At 39.7% G+C, this 21637-nt stretch overlaps 1 protein-coding gene across 1 annotated transcript in view; it reads left to right on the top strand.

Moving 5' to 3' along the window:
- LOC136878859 (double-stranded RNA-specific editase 1) overlaps nt 1–21637 on the top strand; it is a 75707-nt gene that overhangs the window by 29923 nt on the left and 24147 nt on the right. The window contains exons 3-5 of the mRNA XM_067152400.2: nt 1310–1559; nt 7852–8021; nt 15985–16377. Coding sequence (XP_067008501.2) covers nt 1310–1559; nt 7852–8021; nt 15985–16377 — 813 coding nt within the window. The remainder of the gene's footprint in view (nt 1–1309; nt 1560–7851; nt 8022–15984; nt 16378–21637) is intronic.

Below are 21637 nucleotides of genomic sequence, written 5' to 3'. Positions count from 1 at the left end.
TGCCGGCACCCAAAATTGATGCTGACATCATTTTTACGTGTACCTCAATGTGTTCTCCAAGTTTCATCACGGTCGGATACTTAACCATTGCTGATGTTCCCTCGTAAGAAATAAGAGAAGACTGCATTCTGTTCTGATCTTTTATTAATAAATAGCAGCTCAATTTTTGTGAAAATTTTTGGTCCTACAGTAATATTAGCTCAGTGACTTGGAGTAGTTTTGGTATTGGGACTTAACTACATTTGCATAGTCCCTCACCCTAAATATTGTAGGGAATTTGAAAACAGATTCCAAGTTTTGCATGTTACTATTTTGAACTTCTATAGTAGTTTAATTTTCTAACTGACAGTGTTGCTGTTCATTAAAAATAAGTTAATTGAAAATTAACACTTCAAGTAAATTAATATTGTTTTGAGATATTTCATATTTTATTACTGTTTTGAAAGATCATTTTCACCTGTTCACCATGTGACTTCTGAGAAGTTTTAATATTATGCTATCAAATACTTCATGTAATTTATTTATGCCTGTCCATTATTTGAGACAAATTTCATAAATTTAGCAGACTGTATTAGTCCTAACTAATCATCACTCAAAATTTACTGTTGCAGCTGCTCTTGTAATTTGTAGTACAGTAGTTTAAGTTTGGGCCAGGGTTTGAAGGGCTTCCATTATCAGTCATGGAACCCGGGTGCAAAATGATTTACTGATGGAGCTTATGGAGTTCTTATTCATAATTATTTTCCTGTTCTTTTTTTTTTTTTTTCCTTTCCCTCCCATCTCCCAGGGTTGAGATAACTGCATTGGTGCGGAGGATATGCGCTCTGGTAATGGTCTGGTGCTGCCTTATGTCTGATATACCCAGCAGCAACAATTGTGTGCAGTTGTGTAAAAGGTTTAGCATTAAGTTGCTCTAAGGCAATTCCTAGGAGAAGACAAAAGTGATAATCTCTCACACCGGTCCGATCTTGGAATTAAAAAAAAAAAAAAAAAAAAAAAAAGCTATTTTGAGGTAATTGTGGAACATGATACTGCTTGTGAATATGCATTTAGAATAATACTTGTGTTTGGCAAAACTTGCAGGAGAATGCTCCACATATCATTCTTCCATTAATGTATGCCACGAACTGCCGGTATCTCTGAGCAAACTTTCACTTTTTCTTTCCGACGTGGGATTGTCTTTGAGCAACTTAACGATGTAAACCACTGACTTTTTGGTGCATTCCTGGCTGGCATTCTGGCCTGTGCCCGAGTGCAAAATCCGTTGATGTGTTTGTGTGGGTATATCCCCTGATGGCTGTGCTTACAGTTCCAATCACAGCAGCAACAGCAACCAATTAAGGCAGAGCGGCCGCAAACACCTGTTATTGCTGCAGCCCCACCCCCTGCCCCAGCTGCTACTTCTACACCAGCAACTCCAGCTGCTCCGGCACCTGCACCTGCACCTGCCCCTGCCCCTGCTTCTGCCCCAGCAAGCATGGATGTTGATGCAAATTCCACAGCGGATGGATCAAATGAAGTTAAACCTAAACCATGGCTAAAAAAGAAAGTCCCTGGATGTAAGTATGAATGGTTATTCATATTTTTATGCCATTTGGTGTTTACTTCAGTTATTACATGTTTGGTAGTTCACACTAGTGCAAATTTGATAGCATCAATTTTTACTTATCTAGGCATTATTTCATTGTTGTAGAATTGAGCATTATTTTGTTGTTTCCCTACCAAACCTGACTGAAGTAAATACCTTTCTCATTAACCACTTTCTGTAATAGGCAATTTTCATTTTATTAGTGAATTATAACTTGATAACCTGGTATGATTTCAAATTGTGGGGCTTAGAAAGTACCAAAAGCCTTGAGGTGATGTCCCCACATATATTTCGGTAATGGTTGTGGTAGTTTTTTTTTTTTTAGGGACAAAATAACTGAATTATCAGCCCTGATGAATGATCAGCTTCTGATCAGAGAGTAAGGATAATGTTGTTTAAGACTTTTTAGACACAAGAGACAACTGTGTCTGTTTCAACAGTATATCTAAAGACGATCATAACAAAAGTTTGCTGAAGAGATCCTGCAAATGTTTTGATCTGACCGTGTATAGGGCAAGAAGTTGAATTTGTAATAGTACTTTTCTTCATTCTGCTACTCCATATGCTATCCGTTTTAATTAAAAAATATTAAATAAAATACAACTCTGTTTCATATCTTTCAAATGTGGTGGTACGTATGTGTACCATTATCCTATAACAGTTTACTTCCCGGGTGGGCAGTGGTATACATGAACCACTTTGAAAACATGAAGAAAATAAATATAATGGACAACTGGTTAGCTTACAGCCCTTAACATTTTATTGATGATGAATAAATGATCAAAATACTGTGAGTGAGAAAATTATTTACTGGAATTATAGATCATGATCATTACAGTCAGATGAGTCAGAAGAATCTTCTGAAATATGTATTTTACTGGGTGGAAAATTTGGATCTGCCACGGAATCATCACTTGAATAGTCACCCTCAGCCCTGTCACACTCAGAAAGTAACATCTGATGAAGGTTTTAACTCTATTGGTGTCCTTTTACTTGTTGATGGTGTGCTGCAGGCTCAGGATATTTCACAGAAAAACCTTGCAATGTTGCCTAATGCAACATAAATACAGTAGAATCACGATAATTCAAAATCCCGCCTAACTCGAAGGAGCTCTTGTTCCCGGAAACATGAGGTATGGTTTTGCATGTTATTTAAGTTGTTTAATTTGAAATACAAATAGTTCGTAATTCGAAGAAAAACGTCTGTCCCTTTTGATTCGAAGCCTTTTTAAAAATAGTATTTTAAAGAGGAATTTAAGTTCAAAATTTCTCCGCATCATGATAGCACAAGGGTTGCTTTCTGCACTTCAACTCACTTCAGTGTCTCTACAGTGTACTTCATATCTGCTACGTTCGAGTGAATTGTAATTATTTTGTTTTCAGCATTGTAAGGAACGTCACAATATCGTGCCGGTAGCAGGCAGTGTGCGGAGAAGCAGAATCCGCGAACACTGGCGATGCCGACAGTTGGCAAAGAAAGTGTGGCTCTTGTAATCAATTCATGCGCATCAAACATTATTGTCAATGCCGTTGGAACTGCATTTTTTTTTAATGTCGAGCCCAGACGGACTTATGGTTTTTCCCCAGCCGGGAAGTTGTACAAGGGCAGGGGTCACTGTACTACGTTGCAATGCACATGGAAGCAAAAAGAAAAATTCCTCCCCTCGTCATAGGAAAGTTTGATAAGCCGTGATATTTTAATAATGTTATTTGCTTTACGTCCCACTAACTACTTTTACGGTCTTCGGAGACGCCGAGGTGCCGGAATTTAGTCCCTCAGGAGTTTTTTTACATGCCAGTAAATCTACCGACACGAGGCTGTCGTATTTGAGCACCTTCAAATACCACCGGACTGAGCCAGGATCGAACCTGCCAAGTTCGGGTTAGAAGGCCAGCGCCTAAACCGTCTGAGCCACTCAGCCCGGCCCATGATATTTTAAGGGTGTCTGACACTTGCTGCAAGTACAAGGCATCTAAAAATGCAAATAGTGCAGTATTCCAAAAAATAAAGCATTTACACAGGAGAGCCAACATAATTTGTCCTCGTCTTTGAATCATGCTTTTTTTCTCTTTCGTTGCATGAGGTGATGTTAGCCAGTGATTTATCTCAGTGTATTATATTTGAATAATGTAAGTGCACCTTGTTGAATACATTTCGTAAATAGTTTTTTTCTGTGGCATTTGAAAGATTTAAACTGTGAATCAAGGTGATAAGCATGCATTAATGGGTCTTAAAATACTTTGTGATGCTTCAGGGGTTCGCATTGCTGAATTATGAGAGAAGTGCCAGAGCAGAGGTGCCAGCTATTACGGATTGTTTGTAATTATTACAGATTTCACCTCACTATTACGGAATCACGGTCAAGGGGAAGTTATTACGGCAAAGCTGACATCGTGAAAAAAATAATTTTGAAGAGTAAAAAAGAAGGGAAAATGTTAAGTCCTTTCAAGCCTTTCTCCTAAATCGATCTTGTTTCAATGCTTGTGAGTTGGCAACAATACTTATTCGATCGTGACTTCCTTGTGCTACCCATAAGCGTTGTAAAAGTCATTGTGATGAAGGAGCTCAGGCGGTGCTCTTTACTATAAATCCTTCATGATGATGTATTTGCTATGTTTAAGTGTACCTGACAGTTGACAGAAAAATTTAGAAAGAAGTGAGGCCTACATTAAGCACATCTGCACTGGAATCGCTTATGGTTCAGAAGACGAAAATGCCATCACAGTGGGAAGGATGCTTCAAGAAAGCTACTCTGAAAAGCAGCTGCTGTGTGAGAAACAAGCTACAAGGAATGTTTTATCACAGAACTAACAGGTTGTGTGCAAATGTTATTGTATAATATGATATACTTTCAAATAGATTGCTACAGGGAAGGGCAAAATGGGTGTCATTATCGAGAAGGAAGGAGCATGCTTTGGACTTGACTCAAAATTCTTCTCGGGGGCGGAGGGCGATTACTGATAATCCACTTCAAAGGTTGGCACCTCTGCCATAACAGAAAATCTTACTAAGGTGAAGTCACGGTACTGTGTTGCAATGCAGGTGGAAGCGAGAGACTTTCTCCCCTCGTCATAGGGAGTTCAATGTGCCACAATATTTGAAGGGCATTGGGTACTTTCCGTGTAACTACAAGGCATCTAAAATGCATACATTACAGTAATCCAATGAATAAAGCATTTGCTCAGGGGAGCCAGCATAGATTTCTTCTCGTCTTTGATTCATGCTTTTTTTTTTTTTTTTTTCCTTTCTTTCGTTGCGTGAGGTTATGTTTTGTTAGTGAGTTATCCAAGTGTATTATTTAATAATATGATAAATTTCGCACAATGTGTATTTAGTTCTTACAGAAACTTGTCAAAGAGATTTGTCTTTTGTTGCGCAGTATCAGATGATATCAGTCACAGTAGGCTCCGCATAATTTTCACTTGCAGTTATGGTTCGAGTCATGGAATTTATCTGTTCGGCATATCCGATGATAGAAACTGTGTACGGCAAATCTTGTCAATACATGACGTAGGTCATATCTGGCTTGTGTCCATTCCCTATGTATATCATCGCATCTGTTGAATAAAACTCTGGCCATATCTCTTGTCTCTTATTGAATTCCTGCAGTACATCCAAGTAGACTTTGGTAACTGGTAGAAGCAGGTCGAGGCGGAGGTCTTCGATGAAAAGTTCTTTTGCCACTGGATTTGTGTCCCGAGAGTAAATGAGTTTTTAGGGCGAAATTGAAAAATTTGGCCTACCAGACTGAAATGCGGAGAAAAGTTTCAGGAATGGTTTTTCAACCAGCTGTTACCATATCTCTAGCCTGCATCTGTCATTGTAATGGACAATGCGAGCTGTCTTACTGTCGTAGTGGTCAAGCCTTCTACAACAACCGCACAGATGAATGATAATCATTACATGGTTGAGTAGTAACAATATAGCGCATGATGCGATGCAAACCAGAGCCGAATTATTAAGCTTGTGAAGAAGGCAAAGGCCAATAGAAAAACTTGTGGACTTGACACGATAGCTCAGCAACAAGGTCGCAGGGTGTTACGATTACCACCTTAGCACTGTCACTATAACCCTATTGAGTTCGTATGGGCACACATGGTACATACAGTTCTATAGTGCCTCTTTTTAAATTATGGAGTGGAAAATATTATCCAGCTAAACAGTTCAAAAATATAACAATCACAAAGCAGAGTGTAATTTTGTGTACTAAATATTTCACTTCTGGTTTAGGTGTGCTTTAGTAAAAAATCTGTATTTTTTGTCACTGAAGGATCCATCCTGTATGTCCGGCGGAGGAAAAACCAGGAATTTCACTAGGAATACATCCAAATTCTGTCATGGCGTGGAGCGCCTTAAATGGCATGGAAGTGGTAGGTACAGTGAGGCACAACCAGTATCTATAAGCGGTGGATCAAAGAAAACTCCCTCAACTTAGTGGATTCTCATGCAGCATGGGGCACCATGCCGTAAGGCAAAGAAAATGACATCCTTTATGCATGAAAGGAATATTAAAATGCCTGATTGGCTTGGTAACAGCCCTGACATGAATCTGTTGAAAAGTCGGTGGGCTATAATGAAAATAAAAAATAAAAATGAAACCATTGTTGCCAAGGTACTGTACAGTTGGTCAAGACACTGAAATATGGTTTCAGGTTGAAATCATCTAAGAATAGTGCAACACATTGATAGAAACCATGCCAGATTGAGTGAAAATGCTCCTGAAGTTCAAAGGATCCATCCTGTATGTCCGGCGGAGGAAAAACCAGGAATTTTACTAGGAATACATCCAAATTCTGTCATGGTGTGGAACACATTAAATGGCATGGAAATGGAAGGTACATTGAGGCACAATCAGTATCTATAAGTGCTGGATCAAAGAAAACAAAGTATTGCAAATAAATCTTGGACTCGCCGGGCGAGTTGGCCATGCATCTAGGGGCGCGCAGCTGTGAGCTTGCATCCGGAAGATAGTGGGTTCGAACCCAACTGTCGCCAGCCCTGAAGATGGTTTTCCGTGGTTTCCCATTTTCACACCAGGCAAATCCTGGGGCTGTACCTTAATTAAGCCCACGGCCGCTCCCTTCCCATTCCAAGGCCTTTCCTATCCCATCATCACCATAAGACCTATCTCTGTCGGTGCGGCGTAAAGCAAGTAGCCAAAAAAAAATCTTGACTCTGTGACTTTCATGTCACTTTAAAGCTAGAATAAACCATCTTTTTGTCTTTTCCTTAATAATTTGCACACATCTGTATGTGTCAACACTGGATTTTGTGCTCTCCCTACCTCATTAAACTTATCACCATAGTGTCACACCCACATATGCGGGTCGTCCATGGGCGTCAAATAGAGCGACGTGAATTAAATATTGAAAAAAAAATACAACTAGCAGTCGTACCTGTTGTTGATGGGATAGTTTTTGTGTAGGCTTACTTGCAACTGTAATGCTACCTAGTGCAAATGCAGGGCACTAGAAGTGACAAACTATAATTTGTCAGTGTATCATGATTTAAAGCATTCAAAGCCTCTTATATGTTTCCTTTTTTCAGGTGGTTTCTAAATTTATTTATTCATAATTAACATTTTTGGTCCCATTAATATTGCTACAAAGCTGTATACAAGTCCGAGAATATGTATTCCAGAACTTAAATACAGCGTTTGAAGAAATTTTTCAAGTTGTTTTTCCTATTATGTTTGGCCAGGCAAAAATTAAACTGAATTTATTTGATTTTCTATTATCTAAACTGAGAGTAATACGAAGTATAAGGCCAAAATTTGAAGTGTACTGACATAATTATAATTTTGTTTATAAAAGTATATGTACTCACATAAAATATTTATTTATTTACCTAAAAGTCTGTTACCAAATCATTATTTTGATTTTCCTTTAAATGGTATTATGGGAATTTGCAATGAATGGTAAATTTTCACAGATTAAGTGAAATCAAAGGCTGGTAGTGAGTCACTCTAGTAAGGAGGTATATAGGCTATATCTACGTGCTAATTCTGGCTACTTGAATTTTTGGATTATGTGCTACAAAAATTCTTATGCAGTTGTGAATGTCTGAAGAAAAGATATGGTTTTTTTTGTCATACGAATTGATTCATTACTCACTCTTCTAAATAATAATTAACCTTGTACTCTACATAACTTCTATTGATGTTATTTTTATTTATTCAACATAGATCGAAAGGTAAACTGTGTGTTTGACTTTCATCTATTGCTAATGTGCATTTTACTTTATAATTTACCTTTTATTACAGTTAAGGTAAACAAGAGAATCAAACGCCGGCGCCAGAATGCTCGACTCCGGAAAATATTGCAGCCAAAGAATGCCATCATGGTCTTGAATGAATTGAAGACGGGCATTAAATTTACATTCCAGGAGCATACAAACGCTCTTACACAAACCATGTTTGTGGTAAATGCTGAGGTAAGTACTTCACCATATCTATTCTTCTGATACTAAATAATCTTATTCTTGAAGAAGGCTCCAAGAAAGATTCCAGTTGTATAATACAAGTCAGTAAACATGCTGGTCCATTTTAAAATATGCTCAGATTTTGGCTCCTTATTTTATTATTTACATAATGAAACCCTGGTGGTCCAGCTCATACAATGGTATATACCCGCCAACCTTTATGGTTTTTCCGTAAAATTTAAGCAAAAACGGTGTTTTCCTGATGAAGTACAGTATAATATTTTATGAACGAAGATCTTTTGCGAATATTCAATATGTTGCTCTGATTTATATTCGTCCCTAAGGAAGTCAGGAAATGAGAGAAAACTCTAAATAGGGGAGAAATGACCTTTTATTTGTGGACAAGTGGGTTATAACTTATTTCAACAGTGCATTCAGCAGAAATTGTGGAAGTACCAAGTGGTGGATTTTGAAATCCTGCAATGAAGCCGGAATGTGTTGTTGCTTATAACCCACACACGGATGGAATGGACATCACTGATCTTGTTTTCTAGAACACAACTAAAACATAATAAGACATGAATGCTCATTTGTACGGTAACCGTATTAAAATCTATTTAAATATTCCATGTAAACGTAGTAAATATTTACGAGAATGAATTGCTTGAATACGAGCCGCACCCAAGATTTAGAACCAATATTTTGGGGAGGGAAGTGCGGGTGGTATTCTGGATTATACGGTAGTTTCTGTTAGGCACGTAAACGAGCGAATGATGTGGGTAGATTTTGTCAGTTGGAGGAATTAGGACGAGAATTGTCTCAGTGTATTCAGCACGTGAGGATGAAATAGACAAGTTTTATGAAGCATTGAGTGACATCGTAGTCAGGGTCAACAGCAACGATAGTGCTAATGGGCGAACTCATAAATGATCCCAGGGACTCGCTAGACAGGTGGAGGAAGTATTAAAATCTTCTGAACGTAAAAGGAAATCTTCATGGTGGTGTCGGGAACAACAGAGCTCATGGGAAGGAGGAAAATAATGGTGGTGAAATTACACTCGAGGAAGTGGAAAGGATGGTAAATAAACTCGATTGTCATAATGCAGCAGGAATAGATGAAATTAGACCTGAAATGGTGAATTATAGTGGGAAGGCAAGGATGAAATGACTTCATAGAATAATAAGATTAGTAATAATAATAATGTTATTTGCTTTACGTCCCATTAAGTACTTTTATAGTTTTCGAAGACGCCGAGGTTCCGGAATTTAGTCCCGCAGGAGTTCTTTACGTGCCAGTAAATCTACCGACACAAGGCTGTTATATTTGAGCACCTTCAAATAACAAACCAGGATCAAACCTGCCAAGTTGGGGTTAGAATGTCAGCGCCTTAACCGTCTGAGCCACTCAGCCTGGCAGAATAATAAGATTATCATGGAGTGTTGTTAAGGTACCTTTAGATTGGACAAAAGCAGTAATTGCGCCTACCTATAAGCAAGGGAACAGGAAGAATTGCAACAACTATTGAGGTATCTTGTTGATTATCTTACCAGGCAGAGTATTCACTGGCATCTTGGAAGGGAGGGTGCGATCATTGTTTGAGAGGAAGTTGGATGAAAACCAGTGTGGTTTCAGGCCACAGAGAAGTTGTCAGGATCACATTTTTAGTATTCGCCAGGTATTTGATAAATGCTACAAGATGAATAGACATTTGTGTTTATGTTGCGTCGATCTAGAGAAAGCATTTGACAGGGTACCGAGGGAAAAGATGTTCACCATATTGGGGGACTATGGGATTAACCCGTTAACTGGGGAGCTCGCGGTACGGTAATTCCGTGCTGGTGGGGACGAATTTTCGTAACTCGAACAATAATCAAATAAATTCAAGAAACCTTCCAAAATTTTGAAATACTTGATAATAAAATGCTACATGTATCCTAATTCTGATATAGAAAGTGATTTTTCGCCTATTTTAAAATATTTTTGGGTGTTTTCGTTTTGGAACAAAAACTTGCTGTGGAGTACGTAATGACGTACTGATAGGAAAGATCAACTTCCCCCATAGAATCATTGTAGTCAATGCAAACTACAGGTTTCTCTTTGGTTTCGTCCTTTCCTCTGATAGGGACAGTTTGCATTTCGTACTAACTTCTGTATATTACAAATATAAATTTATTTTCGGAATATCTATATTTTCATATTAATTTCAGGAAAATAAAAAACGTATACACTGCAAATACACTTAATCATTAACTAATGTACAATTTCTGAAATAAATACTGCAGTTGAGGAAAATACATTTCATGCAGCGTTTGCAATAGCAGTAATAAGTTGTGAATAAATACTTGCAATGGTAGCCTGGTTCTAATCGTCTTCTCACAATAATTACTTCCTTACCGCAATGAATTTACACATCAGGACTGATTTCACTAATTATATTACTTACACTATTCACGCAGTTTACATCCAACGCGCTGTTTTTACACATCTTACTTTGGATAAGCACGGAAACACGGAGCTGCACAGTGAGCGACATCGCAGTCGCTGCACCTGTAGTTTGTTTCACGTCTCTCTCTTTTCGCCAGACACACCACGCACATCTTCACACCCTGCTGCCTTTTTTCCTGATGGTGGATTCACATCAGGAAAATGCCTACCGCTGAATCTTTCTGTGGGAGCAGCGGAAAGTGGTCTAAATGAAAGGACAGGCATTGCTTCAGTGGGGGTTGAACCTGTGTACTTTTCGAGGATTTTATCTATGAGGTGAATTCTGAACTGCAGGTGGTGTTGTCGGAAAATGATGAATGAATTGAATACCACGAGGTCCAGAAGATGCCTGAAAATTTTCTGGTAATATTTCTTCATTTGCTTCCTTGCTGTGGAGTACGTAATGACGTACTGATAGGAAAGATCAACTCCCCCCATAGAATCATTGTAGTCAATGCAAACTACTGGTTTCTCTTTGGTTTTGTCCTTTCCTCTGATAGGGACGGTTCGCATTTCAGCGTCTTGGATACTACTGAGCCTGCAAACGTCTCTCTTGTCCTTCCATTTTAGAACCACGAGTTTCTTTCGATAAGCAGCTGTTGCCTCACCTTTCTTCAGCTTTTTACTCGTAAGTTCCTTAGGGAGGTTTTTTCGGTTAGTTCTTACTGTACCCACTGCGTCAGTATAGAGGTCATTTAGCAGGTCGTATAATTCAGGGCTGCTATAATGGTTGTCCATTCCTGTCAGGTATCCTTGTTTCAGTATATTATCTGCCAGAGTACACACAATTCTCGTTGGTTTGGAAGACTGTGATAGATCAATGCCATGGACTTCACTGTTGAGTTCTGTCGATTTTCCAGTGGACCACAACATATTCCACACGTAATCCGTTTTCGCTCCGCACATTTTGTTAGATTCCATTCTGAACCGGGACCTTTTCTTTGGAATGTGTATCTTCCAACCAAGGCGACCTTTCCATAGAAGAAGGATTTCGTCTATGGATAGCTGGTCATCTGGGATGTAAGCCTGTTGAAACATTTTCACAAAGTGATCGAAGACTAGCTTTATCTTGTGTACTTTAGGAGACACCTGCCCATCGTATGGCTCATTGTCAGAAAAATAGAGAAATTTCAAGAGAAGGAAAAACCTCCTTTCCGTCATGATCTTGTAAAATATAGGCATGGCCAGTAACTTGTAACGGGAAAAATAATGCCCCATTGTAGGTTTGTGGATAATCACTCGAAGAAGCAAAAGTCCGAATAAAATTTTTATTTCATCCTTATTTGTAGGAATCCGGTCTTTTCTCCCACTCCTCCGTTTCATTTTGTACACCAGTGTTTTCCCATGAATTTTCTGTTGAGCATAAATACTAGTTTGCTCAGCAATATGCTGACAGATAGTATCGTCCACAAACAGTTCGTAAATATCCTCTGGAGTTTTTACATTCAAGAACTATCCTTTAATTCCAGGAATGAACTTTGCTGTAAATATACTCATTTTCTGTCAATCTTCTACCCACGTACTAGGTCCTGACATTTTGAATCTGCCTGTATCACTCCATCAACCCTGTCGTCACCTGAGGTGTCACTTTCGAACCCGCGACCATTCGCTGTGATAGCACCAGAACGCTGACCTGTACCACTTGTGCCTCCTTCTCCAGAGTGAACAAGTGACCCCAAGCTGTCATCACGTAATTTTACAGCTCAATGTCGTTTAGAAGACATAATTATGACTGAAAAGTACTCTCGTGGAACAACAGAAGTGCAACGCATCTATAAGTTCAAATTCACTCCTCCCCGTAATTACAGTACTCCTTTTCACACTGATATAATATACAGTTCCCAATCTCATAAAACACTAAAGCATTTGAGTAAGCACATAGCAAGAACGCAGCTGATTAGCCTAGTTCCCTTGCGATGCGAACACATAGCGTGCTTTTGCACGGAAGCGGATTATGTTGAATGATATACAGCTCTCTCTGCTCTGTTTCTGTCAAGCGGAAGTACTTACTAAAAATACCACTTGATGACAGGGGCATGCAGATAACGAGGACTGAATTTCATAACCCTGGCTAGGCTCAGAGTCGAGGAAGAAAATAACACTGCAGCGTATGACTAAAGTCGCTCTCCCCACCTGGCTGATTATTTCCTCGAGCGACTTGGGTCGCGCTCCCCAGTATACGGGTTAAGGGTAGATTATTAAAATCAATCAAAGGCATTTATGTTGACAATTGGGCTGCAGTGGGAATTGATGGTAGAATGAGTTCTTGGTTCAGGGTACTTACAGGGGTTAGACAAGGCTGTAATATTTCACCTTTGTTGTTCATAGTTCACATGGATGATCTGCTGAAAGGTATAAAGTGGCAGGGAAGGATTCAGTTAGATGGGAATGTAGTAAGCAGTCTGGCCTATGCTGACGACTTGGTCTTAATGGCAGATTGCTTCGAAAGCCTGCAGTCAAATATCTTGCCACTTGAAAATTGGTGCAATGAGTTTGGTATAAAAATTAGCCTTTCGAAGACTAAATTGATGTCAGTAGGTAAGAAATTCAACAGAATTGAATGTTAGATTGGTGATACAAAGCTGCAACAGGTAGATAATTTCAATTATTTAGGATGTGTGTTTTCCTAGGATGGTAATATAGTAAGTGAGATTGAATCAAGGTGCAGTAAAGCTAATGCAGTGAACTCGCAGTTGCGATCAACAGTATTCTGTAAGAAGGAAGTCGGCTTACAGACCAAATTACCTATACATCGGTTTGTTTTCAGATCATCTTTCCTTTACAGGAGCGAAAGCTGGGTGGACTCAGGATATCTTATTCATAAGTTAAAAGTAGCAGATATGAAAGTAGCGAGAATGATTGCTGGTACAAACAGTTTGGAACAATGGGAGAAGGGTACTTGGAATGAGGAGATAAAAAAACTAACAAGGAAACATCGGCAATGGGCAAGTCGCCGATCGCGATGAATCTTGGAAAACACATTGAGGTACACGTAAAAAAGATGTCGGCATCAATTTTGGGTGTCAACATTCATTAGGGCGTTAACTACGGGGCCTAAAAGTTGCGACCTTTCAAATTCCGCGCGATCAGCGATGAATACCTGCTGGCCAATGCTAGGCTGGGACACTGCGTGCATGGAGACACGCCTCTGCACCTCCTCCCCTCCCAATCCAATTGGTTCGCCACCGCACGTTTCCCTTCTCCTCGTGCTTGCCGGCTGCTTAGCTGTCGAAGAGAACTGGTGCTACACTTTGCGTACTCTATCAGCCTTCCTCATATCTCTCCTTTGTAATTTCCACATTGTATTAGTCAGTTTACATTTTCTGAATTGTTATGATAACGTTTGCACCGGGCGAGTTGGCCGTGCGGTTAGAGGCGCGCAGTTGTGTGCTTGCATCCGGGAGATAGTGGGTTTGAATCCCACTGTCTGCAGCCCTGAAGATGGTTTTCCGTACTTCCCCATTTTCACACCAGGCACCTTAATTAAGGCCACGAGCACTTCCAACTCCTAGGCCTTTCCTATCACATCGTCGCCATAAGACCTATCGGTGTCAGTGTGACGTAAAGCAATTAGCAAAAAAAAAAAAAAAAAAAGTATGGTACCTGTTGTTAATTGTGTTTTGTTTCGGTTTTCTTTTCAATCTTCAATGTTTCGAATAGACCAAAGATTGTTTTTGTTTACTATCAGTTATTGACGGGGAGTTCGCCTTATGTTAGGTATACGGAGTCATTTATTGTGTTGCCTGTTAATTGTTTGTTGTTGTACCAGTTCGTACATTAGCCATTTAACTTCTTGCGTATGTAACTGCCATTATACCCAGAAGACTGTTAGTGTGATACTTTAATATCAGTACTTGTTGAATACATAGACCTCCGTCAGCTAAAACGCAAAAGTACCGGTAAAGTAAGATTAGAGGTCTGCCTGTGATTACTGTATATCTACTGCGTATATAAATGCACATCTTTTCTTGTTTTTCAAGGCTTTTCTTATTACGTCAAACTTTACTACATTCCATGTCATACTCATATCGAAGTTGCCTATGCATTAAATTTATTTATATTGGACAACCTTTGCTGCAATTGAAATGTGTTGTGCCTGTCACTGCAAAACATAAATAAATCGTTCAGTACAAGCACAAATAAAAACATTCTACCTATAGGCCTATTCCTTATACTAAGAGTACGCAATACGGAAAATACCAGGAGTTTCAAACTCGAAGTTTATAACTGCTGTTGTTGTCGTCTGCGATGTCGTTTTGTTATGACACAACTGATAGCATACACAAAATGGGTGGGGGGAAGGGGACATAAAAAAAAGATCTGGTCCTGTAACGAGGTTTTGATATCCCGAGGCACCGAATCTCATTACATTCATTGAGATCCTCTACCCGGGCACGTAATTTCTTTACATAAAAAAGTATTTAACGTTGTTTAAAGGTGGGAGATTTATTTAGTGGTGGGTGATTTGAGTTAATTCCATATGTACGTCCACTTTAAAGGACACTAACGACAGCTTTAAGGCGTTTTAGAAGTAAATAATAATTTACGCGTAGGTAGGGCGCGGTACCCCATCCCACGCTTGACCACGCCCGGTGGTAGGCTACTTAACTCGGAGTTGTACCCACGAATGTGACAACTCACCGGAATTAGCAGGAATGGAAATGTAACATTTGAATAAGATATTGGTATATTAGTTTAGGTTATTTATTATCATTATGTGTGAAACGGAACGTTATTTAAAGGATTTCAATAATTATAGTACGAAAAGAAGCAAAGTATAGAGCCGGTCCCGTTCAACAGCTAAGTAGCCGGCAAGCGCGAGAAGGGAAACGTGCAGTGGCAAACCAATTGGATTGGGAGGGGAGGGTGTGCAGAGGCGTGTCTCCAGGCACACAGTGTCCCGGCCTAGCATTGGCCACCAGGTATTCATCGCTGATCGTGCGGAATTTGAAATGTCGCAGCTTTTAGGCCCCGTAGGTTAACGCCCTAATGAACGTTGGCACCCAAAATTGATGCCGACATTGTTTTTATGTGTACCTCAATGTGTTTTCCAAGTTTCATCGCGATCGGCGACTTGCCCATTGCCGACGTTCCCTTGTAAGTTAGGAATGAACTCGTTGAATGAAGCTGTATGCATAAACCGGTTATGTTGTAATTACAGTCATGTAATTTTTTTAAAATACCTTACGAAAATTCAAGGTAGCCTTATGTTCGGGCTAAAATGGTATATGAATGCAATCTCCAGTTCGTTGAACTGCATTACTTACTTTTAATTAAAAAAATTGCATATTTTGCTCTGTGTATGAATCTCATTGCAGTATAAATATTTCTCAATCATATTAATTGCTTCCTCTTCACTTATTTTATTCAGAAGTGTTTGTCTGGTGCAAGTAGTTCTTGTTTTCCGAAAATTGGTATTAATCAAACTGAATCTAATAACAAGTAAAAGAAAAGTGTCTGGCATTGATAAGTTTTCTTTTCTGCTTGTAGGTTGATGGGAAGACATACATTGGCCAAGGATTATCAAAGCCACTTGCCAAACAGAATGCTGCTGAGAATGCGTTGAAGGCGTTGTTATTAGAGAAGATGGCTGAGGCTGCGTTGAAAGTCTCGGATAGCAGCAGTGATGGTACAGAATCCATGCAGCAAGACGTAAACAATGGAGTTACCGCCAATGTAACTCCTGGTAGTGGCAGTACAGCAGATTCAGCTGAAGGTAGTGAAATTGGCTCTGAAGGATCCAAGGCTAATGCACCTGAGGATGATGTTCCATGGGGAAGTCTGGCTTCATTTGCTTTGTATAAACTCTTCACCGAATGGCAAAGTCAAGGAACACATGTTCCTATCCAGAAACAGCAGACTCCAGTTGTTCCTCCCAATCAGGTATGAATAAAAGTTTTTTTTTAACTACTGTGTAATATAGAAATTGCATACATTAATTACTTCCTCAGTTCATTTGAATGGGTTGAAGACCCCTTGCCTGTGTAACTCTCCTCTGGATAGATTCCTTCTCCAAATGAGACATACTGTACTGTGTTTCTACCTTTGATCCTTTTAGTCTACCTAAGGCATTTGAACACATATCATTGTTAATTTTAGGAAGTGAAATTCTAAGAATTCTGTGCATTTGATTGAAGTTTCTTCTTTCACATTTTCCTATATTTGAGTAATGAAGGAATTTCAAGTAGGGATGTGTCCAATTTCAACTCTGTTCTATTCAGTACCAAGTTGATACTTAATTTAACATTATTCTCATAAAAATATCAAACATGGTTTTTTTATAAACTGTGTCTAATTATTTTGAAAAATATTTTGACTTCAAGATCTATTTTTACAAGTACATTCAACTCTCGATTTACCGTAATCGTTGCGGCTTAGCCATGATATCCAAAACACTAAAAATGCACGAGTGTTAAGAGATACAGTAATACGGAATTAAAAGGGCCAGGATAGTATTGCCGATTCATAATAGTAGCAGGGGTGGTGCGACCTTGAAGTTACTTGTAGGTAGTGTGTCACCGGCTACGAACACCTGCTCTACTCCACACTGCCCCACTCAGTTCGCAGGCAAGGGCAACCATACGGAAGCATGTCGTTTTGACGATTGAACAGTAGTTGGATGTTGTACAAAATATATAACGAGGTTCTACCGTTAAACAGGTGTGTGTCCAATACACCGGTGATTCTACCGTGCAGGATATTTTACGCAACAAAAGCAACTTCTATCATTTGCTTGTTCGTCCGATGCAAGCGGTGGTATGGCATATCGAAAGAACTATGAAAGAATCTACGTTTGAGGAGCTTGACCCGTGCGTGTCGGAGTGGTTTCACAGCAGCGAGCTCAAAGGACTCCAGTATCGGGTTCGATCCATATGACTAATCCAAAGTTTTTCTTCGAAGATCTTTAGATGGAGGGTAATTTTGATGTGCCATCCAGATGGCCTACACGCTTCAAACAGCGATATGGCATCTGTGATGTCGGTGTAACAGGAGAGTTGTTAAGTGAAAATACAGAAGCTGCTGAACAGTTTAATTCGGATTTTGAAAATTTTGTTCTGGATTTGCAATGTGGATGAGTCTGGCCTGTATTGGAAACTCCTACAAACCCGTACTCTTGCTTTCAAACAGGAACGTTGTGCACCAGGCTATAAAGCATCTAAGGAAAGGATGTCGATTATGACCTGCACCAATGCAACGGTCACTCATAAATTACCTTTACTCGTCATTGCAAAAGCAAAGAAACCTCGCTCTTCAAAAGGTACAGAGACCAAAAATGATTTCTCTCATCACGGAAAAACTTGTTTTGAGAAACTCGAGAAGCAAAATGAAGAAAAAGTGTCTCCCGACACACTAGCAGAAAATCATGACTGATTATTTTCAGAAACAGTAAAGTTAGGCAGTTGAATAATTTTCCTTGCCTTATTCATTTCCACGAAAAGTGCTGTTCATTTTTCCATTTATAATTGTGCTAAGTGCTACTTTTACTGCAATGTATTGGGTAGCAATACAGTTGTATCATTTCTTCTTCTTTTATGACCACATGGGATCACTTTAGTCAGTCCGTCGTTCAGGTCTCTTTGAAGGGATTGTTCGGGCTTTGCGGTCCTCCCAGTACTTCTTCAGGCGCTCCGATCTTTGTGCCCTTTCTTCAGTTGAAAACATGCGTGTCGTTGGTTTGTGTAAGGGTAAAGTGGAGGTTTGTATTCTTGAGTTTTGTATTCAGTTTTATCTTATTTGTGGTGTCTTCTGTTGTAAGGCCTACTTCCTTCAGATCCTCTCTTACTTCTCTGATCCATTTACATCCTGTTGTGGTATTTTTTGAGACGAGATTGTGTTGTACTAGTTGTTTCAAAAGTCTTGAATCCTGCATCCTCATGATATATCCAAAGAATCCCAGTCTTCTCTTACGCATAGTATCTGTAATGGGTTCTAGCTCTTTGTACACGACTTTGTTAGGTATTAACCGCCACTGTCCATCTTTCTGGTATTTTTTGTTGATGCAGGATCTTCCAATCCTCCTTTCAATTTTCTGAAGTCTGTCAGTCTTTGATTGTTTATTCAGGTAAAAGTGTGTTTCTGCTGCATATGTAGCTTCCGGTTTTATAACTTGTAGTGTTTTATTTTAGTATTTTTTGATAGACGTTTCTTTTTGTAGATAGATAGGAAAGTTCCAGATGATTGGAAAAAGGGAATAATAATACCTCTCTTCAAAAAAGGAAGCCGGAAGAAATGTAGCAATTATAGAGGGATCACTTTATTGTCTCATGGTTTGAAAATATTTGAGAAAATACTTGAAAAAAGGCTAAGGAAAATAATAGAACCACAACTACAGGAAGAACAATATGGATTCAGAGAACACCGATCAACTACCGATCTCATATTTGCACTTAGAATACTGTTAGAAAAGCATTGGGAGAAGGGCAAAGACTTAACACTAGTGTTTATGGATCTCGAAAAAGCATTTGATAGTGTTCCAAGGACGACTATATGGGAATGTTTAAGAAAGAAGAATGTACCCAAAGGGCTTATCCAGAAAGTTAAAATGCTTTACGAAGACTGCTGCAGTTGCGTACAGATAGGAAACGGTAATTCTGATTGGTTCCAAACCACTAAAGGAGTGCAACAAGGCAGTACTCTTTCACCATTACTTTTTATCACTGTCATGGATGAAGTCATGAAAGAAATTAAGCAGAAGAACAATATGGACATCAATGCATTTGCATTTGCAGATGATGTAGTAATTTGGGGAAATACAGAGAAGGAAGTCCAAGAGAGGCTGAACACCTGGAATGAACATTTGAAAGCACACGGATTAACAATAAATAAATCGAAAACTGTTACTATGTCTGTCAACAGGCAGAAGAAGAAAGGAAAAATAATGCTGGAAGGTACACAACTGGAAACAGTAGACCAATATAAATATCTTGGGTGCATCATTTCAAGTGATAACAGAATACAGCATGAAATTAACAACCGCATTCAAAAATCAGCTCAGTTTTACCATCAAGTTCGGAACCTTCTCTGGAACGAACAAGTTCCCTTAAGATCAAAGCAGATTCTATTCCAATCATACTTCACCCCCATAATAACATATAGCCTAGAAACCTGCACAACAACCCAACAAGTGGACAGCAAACTACAAGCCGCAGAAATGAAGTTCCTACGAACTATGGTACAGAAGACAAAAAGGGACAGGGTAAGGAATGAAAGAATAAGGGAGCAAGCTGGTGTGTACCCATCCCTGAATGAAAAAGTGACAAGGGCCCGTTTGAAATGGTTTGGCCATGTCAAACGAATGGACGATGGAAGGACAGCAAAACAATGGCTACACACAGTCGTGGCCGGAAAACGACCAGTAGGAAGACCTAGGAAGAGGTGGCTGGACCAAGTGAAAGAGGACATAGGAACAAGAGGAATCAGCTGGGATGTCGTGTTGAGAGAAGAGTGGTACATGGACAGACAGAAGTGGAGAGTGCTCGTAAACCACACCCGGGCAACTGGAGTGGAAAACTGATGATGATGATGATGATGAATTTTTGTGCTTTAGCTATTCTATTTGTTCTTATTTTGATTGAGATTTTTTCATTTAGGTTATGTGTTATTACCTCTCCAAGACCAATTTTACACTATTTGCAATGTTTTGAAGTTCTGATATCTGGGTTTTTGCTTCTTTTATGTCCACTGCTAGTAATGCTAAATCGTCAGCAAAACCCAGGCAATTTGTTTTGATTTTTCGGCCAATCTTTATTTCGGGGGGACATTTCCTAAACCATTCCTTTATTACCATTTCTAGAGCACAGTTAAATGATAGTGGTGAGAGCCCATCTCCCTGCCGTAGTCAAGTTTTAATTTCAAATGTCTCTGATGTTTCACCCCTAAACTTCACTTTTGGTGTTGGTGAGAGTCAATTTTATCATGTTTATTAATTTGGGGTGTAGTCCAAGGTGTCTTAAAATTTTAAACAGAGATTCTCTATGGGTGCAATCATAAGCTTTCTTGAAATCTACGAGGGCTATTTTTTTTTTTCAAGGTCCGATTGGTCACGAAATGAAACAGCAGTACAAATTTGACACTTTTCTATTAGTAACACTCACTGATACATCACAGCTATGTTTCAACATAGTCGCCTCGTAGATTGAGACATTTGTCGTAGCGTAGTACCAACTTGTCAATGCCCTCTTGATAGAACGTCGCCGCCTGCGCCTGTAACCATCTTTGTACGCCGGTCTGCAGCGCCTCGTCGGTGTCAAAACGCTGTCCTCCTAGCCAGCGTTTCATGTGAGCAAAGAGGTGAAAATCTGATGGAGCCAGGTCCGGACTGTATGCTGGGTGATCGAAAACATCCCACTGGAAACGCTGCAGGAGGTTCGTGGTGGCAGCTGCAGTGTGCGGCCGAGCATTGTCATGGAGGAGGACAATGCCTGATGACAACATCCCTCTCCGCTTATTCTGAATTGCCCGTCGTAGATGTTGAATAGTCGCACAGTATGCGGCTGCAGTGATGGTGGAACCACGTTCCATGAATTCCACCAACAGAACTCCTTTCTGGTCCCAGAACACAGTAGCCATACACTTTCTGTTGGAGAATGTTCGCTTGAATTTCTTTGGCTTTCTTGGGGAGTGCGAATGCATCCACTGTTTGGATTGCTCTTTTGTTTCTTCCGTTTCAAAATGAACCCATGTCTCGTCCCCTGTGACAATTTTGTTCAAAAAATCCGGTCCTTCATCATGGTAGCGCTGGAGAAACGCTAATGCGGCGCCCATTCGCTGTGTTTTGTGACGGTCAGACAGCATCTTCGGAACCCATCTCGCACAAAGTTTGCGGTACTGAAGTGTCTCACTCACAATTGTGTAGAGAGCTGACGTCAAAATTTCAGGAAACGAAGCACTCGACACAGAAATTGTGAACCGACGATTTTCTCGAATTGCCTGATCCACACGCTGAACAAGATCATCGGTTGACACACGCTTCCTTCCCTGGCCGCCTGCATCATGGACTTCTGTACGCCCTGCTGTAAAGTTCCTGCACCATTATCACACTTTGCTGTCGCTCATGCACGTTTCACCATACACACGACTTATTCGGCGATGAATTTCGGCTGCATTGCACCCCTCAGCCTGAAGAAATCGAATTACACCGCGC

The sequence above is a fragment of the Anabrus simplex genome, chromosome 8 (genome assembly GCF_040414725.1).
Source record: "Anabrus simplex isolate iqAnaSimp1 chromosome 8, ASM4041472v1, whole genome shotgun sequence".
NCBI classification, from domain to species: Eukaryota; Metazoa; Arthropoda; class Insecta; order Orthoptera; family Tettigoniidae; genus Anabrus; species Anabrus simplex.
Note: the sequence above shows the minus strand (reverse complement) of the source record. Positions and strands in the feature narration are given on the sequence as shown.